Source organism: Dama dama, chromosome 16 (assembly GCF_033118175.1).
Source record: "Dama dama isolate Ldn47 chromosome 16, ASM3311817v1, whole genome shotgun sequence".
NCBI classification, from domain to species: domain Eukaryota; kingdom Metazoa; phylum Chordata; class Mammalia; order Artiodactyla; family Cervidae; genus Dama; species Dama dama.
The window spans coordinates 37,312,344-37,327,744 of NC_083696.1; the positions used below are offsets into that span (position 1 = coordinate 37,312,344).

General features: G+C 37.4%; 1 protein-coding gene across 2 annotated transcripts in view; it reads right to left on the reverse strand.

The window, feature by feature from the left end:
• Positions 1–7,779: 7,779 nt before the first annotated feature.
• Positions 7,780–15,401, reverse strand: part of PPP2R2A (protein phosphatase 2 regulatory subunit Balpha) — a 78,320-nt gene continuing 70,698 nt past the window's right edge. For both annotated transcript variants that reach the window (XM_061163858.1, XM_061163859.1), the window contains 3 exons: positions 14,763–14,932; positions 12,565–12,656; positions 7,780–9,462 (listed from right to left, as the gene is read on the reverse strand). In XM_061163858.1, coding sequence (XP_061019841.1) covers positions 9,183–9,462; positions 12,565–12,656; positions 14,763–14,932 — 542 coding nt within the window. In that variant the 3' untranslated portion in view covers positions 7,780–9,182. The remainder of the gene's footprint in view (positions 9,463–12,564; positions 12,657–14,762; positions 14,933–15,401) is intronic.

Consider the following 15,401-nt stretch of genomic DNA (forward strand, 5'->3'; position numbering starts at 1 on the left):
TATTCTCTAGTGGTATGCAGGCTTCTCATGCCGCAAGAGAAGTGGTAGCTTCTCTTGTTGCGGAGCATGGGCCCTAGAGCACAGACTCAATAGTTGTGGCACAGGGGCTTACTTGCTACACAGGAAGTGGGCTCTTCCCAGACCAGGGATTAAATCCATGTTCCCTGCATTGGCAGGCAGAGTCTTTACCACTGTGCTACCTGGGAAGCTCAGCAGCTAAACTTATTGTGCACTTAATCTGAGCCAGACTTTATGACTGTCTCATAGAGCTAATTTCCTATTTAATTCTCCCAACCATCTGAGGAGTTAGGTATTGTCACTACTTTATAAATAAGAAAACCACGACACTTGCTAAGTACCATACACATGATGATGGCGATACGGGTGGTACTTGGACCCGGAACCGTTTGCCAAGTACAGACTGATACTTCTGCGCTCCCTCTTCATTTCCACACACGTGACTGAAGCTGCCAGTGTTCTGATTATCGTCCTGCTTCTTAGCCTCCAAGGCACTGTCTAGAAAAATGGCTCCAATTGAGCCAGATTCCTCTTTACCCAAATTTACAGAGATCCCACCTGGATACAGTCTGCATTATCCTAACCGGCTGCACTGCCAGGCATCCTTCCTTTGGAACTTTTTACTGTAAATCACAGAGTTCCTACTTATCAATTATGGGCTTATGCAAAGTTCAGTATGTTAGGTGTAATTATTTACCATTTGATTGGTAGGAAAGAATGTTTCCTTTCAGACGCTAAAAAAAAAGAAAAAAAAAATGCTGCCTTAATGCTGGTATGTTCATCCAGGGAGTGATTTCTCTCAAATTATAGTTTTACTTTGCTTTCAAGGGAAGAACCATAATTGTATCATGCAGAAAATGTTTTGCCTTGATCTCTGAAGTTTTGTCAAGTTTGAGAACACTGCATTGTTATTAACTTTTGAAAAAATAAGGACCAAGTGATATAAATCAGTCAGGAAATGGACATTTTGATCCACAATTTTTGGAAATTGCTTTGGTACCTATAACACTGATAGCTAAATTAGGACCTTAACTTGTCTCATTACATAACAAAGCTTTGTCTACAGCCATTCTGGTGCAGACTGCATCCAGATTTTAAATGTAGTCTATTGGTCTAGAACTTTCACTTTCAGGAAATTAGCCTAACAAAATAATTAAAGAGGTCTGTCCATGGATAATCATTGCAGTATTACTGGCCACAAAAAACTTAGATTAAAAAATCTAGTTGTGGCCAACAGAAAGTTAATTTAATAACAGTGGTACTTCCTTGTAATGTAGTCATGAAGAATGAAAATGTTGATCAGTGATGGGAAAATGTGGGCCATCATGTGAAAATAGTTTACAGAACAGTATTAATAGCCCTCCAACTTTTGTATATATATGAAAGCAAAAGAAATGATATCTGAGAGGAAGAATTGTGGATAGACTTGATCTTTATCTTCCTTTCCTGGCAGTCTATTAAAGTAGTGGTTAAGACTGTGGGCTCTGGAGATGACCCAATTGGGTGGTATTTACTAGTCATGTGGCTCTGGGCAAATTACTTTGAGAAAATGTTAATTTGTGTAAAATCCTTAGTAAAGTGCAACTATCATCATCATTACCATTACGAAATGGAAATTAAGTAAAAATACATATGTCTTTAATCTCAGAGAGGCATCGTGTGTAAGATAGAGCAAAAAACATGGGACCCAGAGTAAGAAAAACTGAGTCTGAGTCCAGGCTTTCCAGTGATGAGATGCTGGGCAAGTCACATCCTCTCTGAGCTTGATCGAGGGTCAGCTAGGAAAAGTAATTCTCTTTCACCATCTCGGGGATGTAGTAGGCATCAAATGAGATGTTTATGAGACAAAACCATGATGTACTCTGCAAACCATTTTTTTATTGTGTGTGTGTGTGTGTGCTCAGTTGCTCAGACGTGTCCAATTCTTTGTGACCCCATGGACTGTATTCCCACCGGGCTCCTCTGTCCATGGGATTTTCCAAGCAAGAATACTGGAGTGGGGTGCCATTTTCTCCTACAGGGTATCTTTCTGATCGAGGCTCCAACCCACATCTCCTGCGTTTCCTGTATCAACTGGCAGGTGGATTCTTTACCACTGAGCCACCCAGGAAGCCCATTATAAATTATATTGAGTGTTGATTACATATCGTAGCCAATTACAAATAATTTTGCCTTGTTTTGGCCCTAATTCTAAAGCAGAAGAGGTGTGAACTCGGTGGTTTCAGAAGGGAGGAAGGTAAGCAAACGTGGGAGAACTGAAGCCTGAGCTTTGAGAAGCCTTCTCATCCAGTGACCGGATCAACTTTTCTGCACGCTCCGTCAGCACTCAGCTGCCAGCTGAGACAGTGAAGAAGTTCAGAGGAGGAAAGGACTTTATAATATTTTCTTGGACTGGCAGCGCTCCTGGTGTGGCATTTCACCACATCCTAATCACCTTGTTCTTTCCTACTGAAAGCAATGGCTGCCTGGCCTGATCAGTGGATCCTTTCAGGCAGTGCTAAGTAAACTGGGCAGCAAGCGTTTGATCTAGATTGGGGCTAATACATTAACATTTTCGAAGATCCTGTGAGGAAGCAAAATGTCACTTGGAAAACTTCAAATTATGATGGTTCATTCTGCCAACTCTGCTGAGAGATTCAGAGAATAATAAAACAATAATACATTTCAATTCTCAAAAGGGACAGATACTGCAGTTTTCTTTGTAGTGACTCACAGCTAACATGACCCTCAACAGAACAATTTTATATTGTGTTATCTTTCAAATGAGGAGTTTGGTTTAATGAAGTTTGAGTTCCCTTTAAACAATAAAGTAATTCTTTGATGTACAGGTCAAGATTAATTAATGCTAAGAGGGACATTATTTGGTATCTTGAAGTGAACACTTCACCTGTAGTAATTTTTATCTCATAACCTTTAATGAAGTTCAGAATTAGAACAGGAACACCAGTAATAGAAATTAAAATGTATTAAGAAGTAAAAGCATCAAATATAAATATGAACATAAAGTAACTTTTTCTCATTTTAAGCTGGAGAAGACCTAACTATAAATGAACAACTCTTTGGTTTGACTATAAAATAAAAAATTAAAGAAATCCCAGTTTATAGTATTTTGAGCAGATTAAAAAAATGAGTGTTATTAACTGTGCTCCTAAGTGGGACAGTTTATGTAAAATGGACTATTTCCTTGAAGGGAAAACAGCCAAAACTCATTTAAGAATTAATAGATAATTTGGGTAATTTTATGTCTTCAAAAAAAATTAAACTCAGTTAACCTTCTAAAGAGACCCAAATGGCATCACTCATGAATTCTATCCAACACTGAAGGAAGAAATTATATGAATTCTGCCTACAGTCTTTGATAATATAGGTAAGAAGGGAAACTCATTTTATGAGGTCAATACTACACAGACCAGACAATGACATTAAAAGATAAACTATACAATATCCCTCATGAAACCTGAAGCAAAAATACTCAGCAAGATACTAGCAAAAGAATCCAGCAATGCTCTGGGAATGCAAGGCTGGTTCCACAATTAAAAGCCAATGTAATTCACCATGTCAACATAATGAAGAAAAACTACATGATCATTCTTAATAGATACAGAAAAAACATCTGGCAAAATCCAACATCCATTCGTGATTAAGAATGCTCAGAAAACTAGGAGTAAAGGGGAATTTCCTCAGCCTGGTTAAGACTATCTACAAAAACCTACAATTACTAAACTTAATGCTAAAAGACTGCATGCTTGTTCCCCAATATCGGTGATGAAGCAGGTTGTGTCTGGCATCACCACTCTTTTCGCCATCATAATGGAAGGTCTAACCAGTGCAGCAAGACAAGAAATAAAAGGCATTGGAAAGGAAAACTGAAAAGACTGGAAAAAATAAAACATTTATTATAAATAATAATAATCTGCAGACATGGCTATGTAGAAAACTTTAAAGAAATCTACATAAGTAATCTGGCAAAGTGTCAGGATACAAGGTCAATATACAAAAATCAATCATATTTCTAGATATTAGCAATGAACATTTTGGAAATTGAATAAAGTACCATTTATAAAAGCACACAGAGAGAAAACAAGTAAGTACTGATAACATATTTGCGAGATCTGTATGCTAAAATCTAAGAACACTGATAAAAGAAATCAAAGACCTCTATGAATGGAACAATATGCTGCACTCATGGACTGGAGGGCAAATATTAAGATGTCCTCTCTTCCTGAAGTGGTCTATGGATTCAATGCAAATCATTAGCAAAATCCAAGTAGGTGGTTTTGTTCTTGTCAACAGGCTGATTCTAAATTGTATATGGCAAGGCAAAGGATCTAAAATTAGCAAAAGTTTTCAAAAAGAACATAGCTGCATTATTTATGCAAAGCTACCGTGATCATGCAATGTAGTATGAGTGAAAGTTCAGACATATAAACTTAACAGAATAGTTAGTAGACTAATAACTAATAGTTAATAACTAATAGTCAATAGACACTAATAGTGTCTACTGATTTTCAACAAAGGTGCAAAGAAAAATGAACCTTAATCTATATATGGTACATATGATTTTTATATGTAACATATAAAACCCAACTCAAACGGATCACATTCACATCACTAAATGTAAAAACTGAAAACTATTTTCTAAAATATTTAAAAACTTTGTCACCTTGTTAGGCAGATTTCTTAGATATGACACCAAAAGCATAACCCATTAAAGAAATAGTTGAAAAAGTGAACTTTTGTGAAAATTAAGAACTTCTGCTCTTCAAAAAGCTCTGTGAAAAGAAAGACAAGCAAGCCTCATTCTGGGAAGAAATATTTATAAAGCACACGGGTGATAGTCTTGTAGCCAGATTATAGGAGATAATATCTGACTAGAAATATGTAAACACAATTCGGCTTATCATTTTTACCTTTTCTGATTGACAAAAATAAAGCATGAGAGTTTTATCCTTAGTTAGGGGTATATTTGTGACAGAACTTCCATTTTTGGAATGGAAATTTGACAGTATGTACCAAATCATAAATATACCCATATTCTTTAATACAGTAATTTCTAGGAATGTATCCTAAAAATCTTACACACCAAGGCTGGTGTGTATGTTCACTATTCCAATACTTCCACTTGCAAAAATGAAAATAAAAATCTCTCTTGATAATAGGACTAGTTAAGTAATGCATCAGCCACAAATTGAGGCTATTTGGAGGGGAAATCTGGCTTCAAGTACGCCCAGAAGAGAGCCAACAAAAGTACATACAAATATGAATGGGAATTTTCTCTGCATGATTAAATTACTTCTGGGGTATTTTTTTCTTTTTTGTTCTTTCTGAAGAACATGTATTCAGAAGAAAAAAGTTAACTTTTTTTTTTTTAAAGCAATTTAGACATTCCAGAGTTAAGAGCAACATGAAATCCGTCCCCTTTACGGTAGGTACATAAGGATCTGATTTTGCAAGGGGAAGGGGGCAGGCTGAGTAATCTCTGACTGAAAGAAAAGGCAGCTCGTAATTCTGTGTCATTTTTGCTACTTCTCCAGTAAGGCAGACCATGGATGGATAGCAGAGCGGACAGGACACCTGGGTCGCCCCTCAGTCATTCACTCCAGGGTTGTGTTGAATAGTGGTTTTGTTTGGGCATACACACACTTTGGACTTTCCCTTTGTTTGGTTCCCAGTGTAGCTCTTAATAATGAAGCTCTTTTGGTATCTCACTTAGCATTTTCAAAAATACCTCCTAAATGTTGGTCAAGGCTTAACTGGTGCCCCCTAGTGGGAAAGTCCTCAAGTAACTGGCTGCTATTCACATGTTTTTGTTTGCCGAATTCCTTCTTTTGGAGAAAACTATTTTGTAGTGTCTTCTTTTCTATAGGTACTGTGCTAAGGTGGCCTTTTCATATGTATTATTAACTTTAGGCATGCAATTCTTACATAGTAGGTCACATAGTTTAAAACTATTGTGCAATAATCTGTCAGGCAGACAAAACTCAATTTATTATTACACTTAAAACTAACACTTGAGAATCCCAAGATGTTGTAAATTCTCTGAACTTCTGATTAAGACTAAAGACGCCTTGACCTTATATGCATAGTTGTAAGATGAAGCAGAATCAGTTTCCAAGACTTTTTGGAGAGGAGGGGTGTGTAAAAAACCTTTTTAAACCATGGTGTCTCTCTCTCTCTCTCTCACAAACACACAGCTTTAACTATAAACCATCTGAACATATAAGTACCTGAAATAGTAGTGCTCTTGTATACTACAGTAAATGGACTTCATTCTCGATTGCCTGGCACTACCTTTCTTTTCTGAAGGTTGGGGCTTGGTTTTGTTCCTCTGCAAGTACACACTACTATCTCCATTTGAATTTCTCTGTGGCAGAAAGATGCTGAAGCAGTGTCCCTCAGGCAAGGTAATGGCTTAAATTTCACTAAAAATATTTTTATCAGTAACTGTTTAGTTTTCACAAATAATTTTCCAAGAATAAACACATTACTTGTATAAATACTGTTAAAAAAGGTAAGAACCTCAATTTTATTGTTTTCTTTAGGAATGTCTATGACCAGAATAATTCTTACATTTGAGGTTTTTAAAAAATCCTCACTTAATCTGAAAGGAAAAAGTGTGAATGCACTTTTCTATTCCAAAAGTCTAAGGGTTTCACAAAAGAAAGCTTAATATCCAATAGTTACATAAACATGTTTATATAGATACAGAGATTTAGATAATAACTATTGCCCAGCCACTAAAGATCGAGATTAAAAGCATGAAAGTTCTATTATTTTTCAAAAAGGTTAAGACAGAGGGACAGAATATGAATGTCTGTAGGTGTCAAAAGAATGGGAGACTATAAGCAACTTGACAAGACTACGTTTACTCTAAGTATAATTTTTATTAATAAAAAAAAGATTAACCATGACCATGAGTGGCTGGGCTTATAGTTTGCTACATCAAACAAATTAAAAATTGATTCTTAAGAATATTGTTACAGTAATTTATAATAGCATTCCTTTTATAGAGGCATTTTAATTTTTAAGCAATTTTGTTTTTTGTAAATATATGAAACTAACCCTTAGTGTCATGGAGGAAAATCATCATAGCTACTGCTAAATCAAAGAAGAATTTCCGAGAGCTGTCTGACGATGTTTATCTCAACACCTACACCCAAACTTTAGGGAAACAATCTCCCAAAAAGATCTGGAAAACTGCCTGATCAGTGATCAGTGTCTGCTTGTAGCCAGGGAATAGCCCACTTCCAAGTCAAGCATGAAGAATAACACAAAATACAAATGAACCCAAGTAAATTAGGAAAAGTGCCATTATTTTAAGAATTATCAGATATATAATCAAAGTGTTTAAATACAAATTCAGATTTGTTAAGTCCAAAAGATACAGTAATTTGATTACATATAATTTCTCCTGTGTGCTAAAAATGTTAACTTACAGGACACAGTATTTGTATACGTGTAGAGGGGATTACGGTGGAGTCGTTCAATCATTTTTCATTGATGAGAACAGAACAACAAGGTGGTGGACAGATAAGCACTTGGGTCCTCTAAAATTCAAGGCGGTGTTATTACTGCTAAACCAGAACACACTACCATTCTGTTACTATGAATGCCTACTCATTTATCTTTTAAAAATAAAGTCCATCTGTTTTTCCATTAAAGCTTCTGCAAGGTTGACACAAAGGTTCCTTCTACCTGTTAAAATAGGGGTACTCTTCATCTTTGGACAAGGTATCACCATTTAGGGAAAATGTAATCATATACATTACTAAATTTTTATTTGAGGCAGCTGTTGGGAGTCCATTAAGCACTTTTGGAACACTGTACCTTTAAAGTTTGTCTTTAATATTAATTGCTTTGGAAAACCAAAAATAGAAGAAAGACATCTATGGCAAAGTACATTTCATTCAGATTTGACAGCAGTAAAATACATCCCCTCCCCAAAATATTAGTGCAGTGTCAATTTTGTGTATGTAAATCACTTGAGGATAGTTTTGTTATGGTATGACTGAATAACCAAAAAAGTTTTAACTTGGTTAAAAAGTTTGTCTTTGACTTAGTCTTCAGTAATGCAAAAATGAAATTAAGCACTGTAAAAAGTCTTTAAAAATGAAGTTCTACAAATTTGGTTCCCATTTACAACAGTTTTCATTAACAGATAATGAATTAAGTGTAGACACAATGTATCCAGTACCCTTATAACTACAATAAAAAAAATCTCTAGTAGCATGTATATAGATTGTGATATCTTTAGGAATACCAATATATAGTCAAAATATGTTCATACAGAACCAATACCTCTCCTCAATGTAAAAGAACACTTTTTAAAAATAATTAACAAAAATACCAATTAAACAATGGAACCTCATTTCATTTCACTGCGCCCAAAAGTATGACACAAAATATTGGCTTAAAGAGGTAGATTAAAAAGAAAAAGGAAACCAGATTCTCCATTCTTTGTCACTTTTATTCAGTAGTAGTATTTTTTTTTCCTTATTTTCAGTGCCAGACACGGCAAGGAGTGATTACAGCCAACTGTTATTAAAACATTTGTTCGCAACATGTACCCCCTTTACCACTGACCCCAAACTGACTCGTTTGTGTGCTTTCGTTCTTTCCTTTTTATACCACCACCAAGACTGGGTGGAGGGGCAAGGGGAAGAGAGATGAAGGGGAAGAGTCCAGGAGGCCAGAGAGGAGGAATGCTACAAGCCACAGTAAGAATGAGCTGTATTTAATTTAAAAAAGGGGAGGAGGGGTGTACCCCACAAATGATACAGTAATGAGGATACACAATTAAATCCCATAAGCATGACTGAAGGCTTTCACTGTGTTTGACGTCATCACAATGGAAGGCATAAAAAGTGGAGTAAATCAATGTTGACACAGTCCAATCTAGTCCATTAGGCAAGATGGTGCAAGAAGTCATTTAAATTAAAAGTGCCCTACCCTTACCTAAATGGCTAGCAGACATGGAGAACACCACAGGGAGGGATCCACAGAGCTTTCTCCATGTAGCTATGGAAAATGTGTTGTCGAATGGCACATTGTCAAACACTGGAAAAGGGGCGCCACAATGGACCTCTCTCTTTTTTAAGTACGAATGCTAGATTCAACTATCTCAACTAAGCAGGAAGTGGGTTCTTCTGCTAGGAAGGCCAACCCTAATTCACTTTGTCTTGAAATATATACAGATTGTTTGTAGTAGCTACAGCAATGATATTTTCCTTGGGGTGCCAGGCTGTGTGAAGTATTTTCTTGTTGAAGTCTAGGCTGTCAACACTGATTTCATCTTTCTTTCGCTTGCCACTTGCACACACTTTGCGTGGCTTCAGAACCGTGCGAGGTTTATTGTTTTCTCGTGATGCTTCCAGGGTTATGTCTCGCTTTGTGTTCCGGTCAAACATTCTGAAGAAATTATTGTAAGATCCAGTCATGACAACACTGGAAAAGGAGACAGAGCATCCAGTCAAATAAGGAACATGAGTTTTTGGTGAACATTTTGCTGGTGAAATTCTGCCTAATGCTCCAAAGCAAGAGCTACTGCAAGCAGATCTGGGTTTAGGGAGAGGGTTGCTGGCACCAACCCAGAGACCAATCACTGGAATAAACTAGGAATACGCTCCTATCATGACTGCCCAAACTGTCACCAAAGTTGAAAGCATCCTCAAGTAAGGCCTGTAGGTAGTAGTGAATGGTCTTAGTTGAAAACATTTACAACCCCAGTCTATGCAGTCCTCCAGACCAGCCAACTAACAACAAAAAACAAAACTGTGGTATACACTTCTAAAAAAACAATGCTTTATTCTGATTTACATTATAAGCTACTGATGTTCCCAGGACATGTCAGGTTTAGACAATAGCTTCTTATGAATGCTTTTAAGAAATCTGCTTCAAAGAATATAAAACAAGTAGCATATATCATTTTTATTAATTAAAATAAATCACTTAACCTAAACACTAAGTATATTGTAAGCAAGTATTTTTGACAGATATCTTTATAATTTGTATAGTTTAGACTGGCATCCCCTGTTACCTGCATTTGTGAGGTCTTAATGGATTTTAATGGATTCTGACACCTAGTCTATAGCTATTTAAAAGGTGTTGCTAGCCAACATTTCTATGGTATTCTTGCTAAAAATGTATAACCTGAATCTAATCATGAGGGAGTATGAGACAACACTCAAATGAAGGAAAATTCTATACAATGAATGGCCTGTGGTTCTAAAACAAGCTGAGATCATGAAAGACAAGAATGAAGAACTGTTCCCGATTAAAGGAGACAATGAGATGGGACAAAGAGCACAACTGAGAACGTGTGCTATTTACAGGGGTCTGAGCAACTTCACTTTCACTTTGATGCATTGGAGAAGGAAATGGCAACCCACTCCAGTGTTCTTGCCTGGGGAATCCCAGGGATGGGTCGCAGAGTCAGACACGACTGAAGTGACTTAGCAGCAGCAGTGGGTTAGACAGCAGTACTGCACCCATGTGAATTCTTCTGCCTTAGATGCCCGCACAGTCATTATATAGGAGAGCATCTTGCCAAAACAAGTTTTCATGTCAGGGAAACAGAGTTTCCCTGTAACGGAAGATTAAACACACGAAGAACGAGCTGGCGCAGCTGCGCACTGTACCCTGCTCCAGCAGCGCCTTCTGTCTCCCTGACGCCTCAGGGACAGCAGTGGTGTTCAAAGGTGAAGCCTGCTTGCTCCTCCAGGTTTACTGTGGTCAGCCTACTACGTGGCCTCATATAACCACCAGATAAAAATAATTTAAAAAATCAGACAACAGATAAATGTTTCAAGTTCTGTTATCTTCAATAGCACCATGAAACCTGAATCATATCAGGCTTCAGTGATAAAACTATTGTTGAATAAAGTACTCTAATGAATACCTTGAAGGTAGGTTTAGTGATTCCAGAATTATGTTTTCTTTTACTATTGTCTGTTCTCCTGGAACATAATGAATGGTAAATAAATACATGGAACAATAGACTGGTTCCAAATCAGGAAAGGAGTATGTCAAGGCTGTATATTGTCATCCTGCTTATTTAACTTATATGCAGAGTACATCACGTGAAATGCCAGGCTGGATGAAACTCGAAGGTGGAATCAAGATTGCCTGGAGAAATATCAATAACCTCAGATGTGGAGATGACACCACCCTAATGGCAAAAAGCGAAAAAGAACTAAAGAGCCTCTTGATGAAAGTGAAAGAACAGAGTGAAAAAGTTGGCTTAAAACTCAACATTCAGAAAACTAAGATCATGGCATTTGGTCCCATCACTTCATGGCAAATAGGTAAACAATGGAAAGAGTGACAGACTTTATTTTTTTGGACTCCAAAAGCACCACGATGGTGACTGTAGCCATGAAATGAAAGGAGGCTTGGGCTTGCTCCTTGGAAAAAACTATGACCAACCTAGACAGCATATTATAAAGCAAAGACATTACTTTGCTAACAAAGGTCCGTGTAGTCAAACGCTATTGTTTTTCCAGTAGTCACGTATGGATGTGAGAGTTGGAAAGCTGAGTGCCAAAGAATTGATGCTTTGGTGTTGGAGAAGACTCTTGAGAGTCCCTTGGACAACAAGGAGATCAAATCAGTCCATCCTAAAGGAAATCAGTCCTGAATACTCATTGGAAGGACTGATGCTGAAGCTGAAGCTCTAATACTCTGGCCACGTGATGCGAAGAACAGACTCACTGGAAAAGACCCTGATGCTGGGAAAGACTGAAGGTGGGAGGAGAAGGGGATCACAGAGGATGAAGTGGTTGGATGGCATCACCGACTCAATGGACATGAGTTTGAGTAAGTTCTGGGGGTTAAGTGATGGACAGGGAAGCCTGGTATGCTGCAGTCCATGGGGTCACAAAGAGTCGGACATGACTGAGTGACTGAACTGAACTGAATAAATACTGACAACCAAAACTGAAAAGATTAAGATTTATCCTTTGAAATAATGGTACACATTTTGATGACACAGTAAAAAGGAACTGTACTATGGCAAAGCTGTGGATTATAACAAGCCTCATCACTTATGGTAATATCGTTAAAATAATACCTAGAAATTACCTCTTCTCTGCTATGAGGTATTGATGTAGTATTCAGAAAAACTGGTGTGTAAAACTCCAAATGAAGTATCTCCACCTAAATATTTCTAAAAACCAATTTAACAGCAAAGTAACAAACACACTGAAATTTCACCATTTTAACTACTGGTATATTAAAAAGGTGATTGATCTGGTCCATTAAAGGGAAAAATTAAAATTTATATATTAACATTATATCTAGAAGTTTCTGGTGTATTTTCACATTTACTTAGTGAAACACAATATTTAATTTTTATCTCCCAATACTCCTGTAAGATTTCAAGGAAACCATGGGGGAAACGGAGTTGGGAAATGTAATTTATGTCAGTCAAAAAACACATCGGCCGTTAGTAAATGTGGCAATCATACTAGGAGTGAAATAGTAAATTTCTTTCCTCTAATAGAATTCACATTTGAATAAGATGTTCAGTTCAAATTAAAATCAACTTACCTGTCAGATCCATTCCAACAACATTCAAATTTGTCAAATATGCAGTCATTTTCATACAGTGAACAAAGTTTACTTCTGAGGTATTCATGCACCTAGAGGGGGGGGAAATTATTATACACACACACAAACACACACACATATGTGTACTTAGCTTACATCACATGATCTACTGCTCTTGAAAGTGGAAAATGATTTAACAAGTCTATCTTTTTAAGAAGGAATATATAAACACATGGATTGAGTGAAAGTCACTCAGTCGTGTCCAACTCTTTGTGACCCTATGGATTATACCCACCAGGGTCCTCCGTCCATGAAATTCTTCAGATCATATACATACTTTAATCTCATTAAAACTCAATTCTCAAAACAAAAACTCAATTCTCTGAGAAACAGTAAAGGTATTGAGCTCCCCGTTCCACCAATACACATTTTTCTTTCATACAACTGAGAAATATACCCTCCTGGGGATGGCACATTTACTCTTCGTAAGTTTGACTAAAACAGTAGGCCAGAAAATACTAAAACAGTAGGCCAGAAAATATTTAAAATGGCACAGATGAGACACTGATTAAAGAATATAGAGCAATATTTGAATTTTCCAGCACTTGATTTTCTATTGTTGATTAAAAAACATACAATACTGTGGCTTTACTTCCTTTTTAACTACCATTTTGGGGTATAACTAACTGAAGCCTACAGTATCATTAAGTGCATATGTTATACACTGCATGATCCTGCCCTGATCCAGTGATAAATTATATGGTTACTTCACATATGAATCATGGAAATATTTGACACACTTGTTATTACTTACACACAGTATGTGCTCAGTCACTCAATCATGTCCAACTTTCTGTGACCCTGGGACTGTAGTCCACCAGGCTCCTCTGTCTATGGAATTCTCCAGGTAAGAATACTGGAGTGGGTTGCCATTTCCTCCTCCAGGGGATCTTCCCGATCTAAGGACTGAACCTGCATCTCCTGTGGATTCTATATTGGCAGGTGGATTCTTTACACTGAGCCACCTGGGAAGCCCGTTTCTTATATAGTATCCAAAGCTAACGAAAATGGCTGCTTTTTTAAGTTCAATTCTATATTCACTAGTTTTTCACAAAGGGATCAACTAGAAAATAAATTGAAAAAGCATTCTTAGAAATGATACATTTCTGTATTAATATTAGTAAATTACAAAGCAAAGTTCCAAAGTATTTGTTGTGATCATTAGGGAAAAAAAGGAGTCTCTAGCTCACTGTTCTTTTTCATTTAAATGAGAACCTTAAAATGAAGTAATGACAGAAAAGAACAAGTACTTTCTCAAAGCTTAGAATTCTCTAGTCTTTATGAAACAACCTAACATCATTTTAAGTGTCTGTTTTATCTTTAAGTATAATGGAATGATTCAGACCACTCTGTGTGACATTTTAGGTGAAAATCTGTTAACACAGAGGATTTACAACATTTGTGGGTTAGGACCCACAATGAGTACGTGAGGCAAATAGTAATGTTAACATTACCCTTCAATCACATAACCGGTCAGCTAGATGCTTATACAAACTCAGTGGGAGTTGAACCTGCACCTGCTACAGTGAGTATGATGTGACTACTCCAATCACTAAGCCAGGTCAGCACAGGTTAAAAGAAACTGCACCCTGTCCCCGCTGTGCACATCTTCATTCTCTTCTCCAGAATAAAGGGACCCACGGGAGCAGCTTGGCTGACGAGGAGAATCCAGAACTGACATTCTACGACAGATGGGGAGCTCCCAAAGCTGTCTGCTGGGTGCTCACAAGCCCCTCTCCTTCAGCTTAAGACAACAGTTACCAGCCAGTTCACCTGACTGGGCGACACGCCAGGGTTAACCTCTCATTCAGCTAGCACTGTCCACACTCTATCTGGGAGCCTCTAGCAGGCCTGGCCATTCTCCCCGCAGCTCTCCCCAGACACCTTAATTCCATCCTCACTTCAAATGTCAATAACAGTAGGAAAAAAGTTATTATTGAAACAAATTGGTAGCTTTACATTTTAATTGTAAAACTACATAGAAAACACAATCTATAAAAGTAGGTATAAATTTAACATAAGGAAAAGCAGTGCATTCATGGATCTCTGAAGGAAAAAGCCCAATGGTGGACACGCACTTTGTACCGGGATTAACACATATAGGCTATATACTCATTGAAAGAAAGAATTCCAAATACCTGGTATGTTTCCACAGGCCTGTTTTCCATATTTAAGTCCCAAATTTTGACTGACAAATAGTCTCTAGTCATCATATATCGACCACTATGGCTGAATTTTACATCAGAAATTGAAGAGATGATTTCAGAAAAAAAAGACCTGTTACTGGGATCTTCAGGTTCTTCAAACACTAAAAACAAGCACAAAAGGTTGGGACCATCTGTAATTACTCTGGCCTGGACAAAGCATTTACATAAAACATCATTCACAAACTTCCTAGCAGTGAGCTAAAAATGACAGGCTAGTAAAGAACTGGAAAACGTCTCTAAGAACATCTGTAAGACTGTAACCTCCCTGAGAGTGTTTCTTAGGAGAATGAGGATGACCCAACACTGAAACTGAAGAGGCAGAAGCACATTATGCAGCACAGCACGTCCCAGAGTCGCGTGGCTAATCCACCAGAACCAGACTCGGCTGCCACATCTGGCATGTGTCAGGTCTGTGGTCCTACATACACCTCACTGACTTTGCCTGTACCGTCACCACGAGACACAGACCACCTTCGCCATTCCCATGCATACCCAAAGTTTTGAGTGGTCAGGTAAAATTAGTTTGATAAGAAGTATGTTAACAGTCTTCGTAAGTTTTTAAAAAATTCA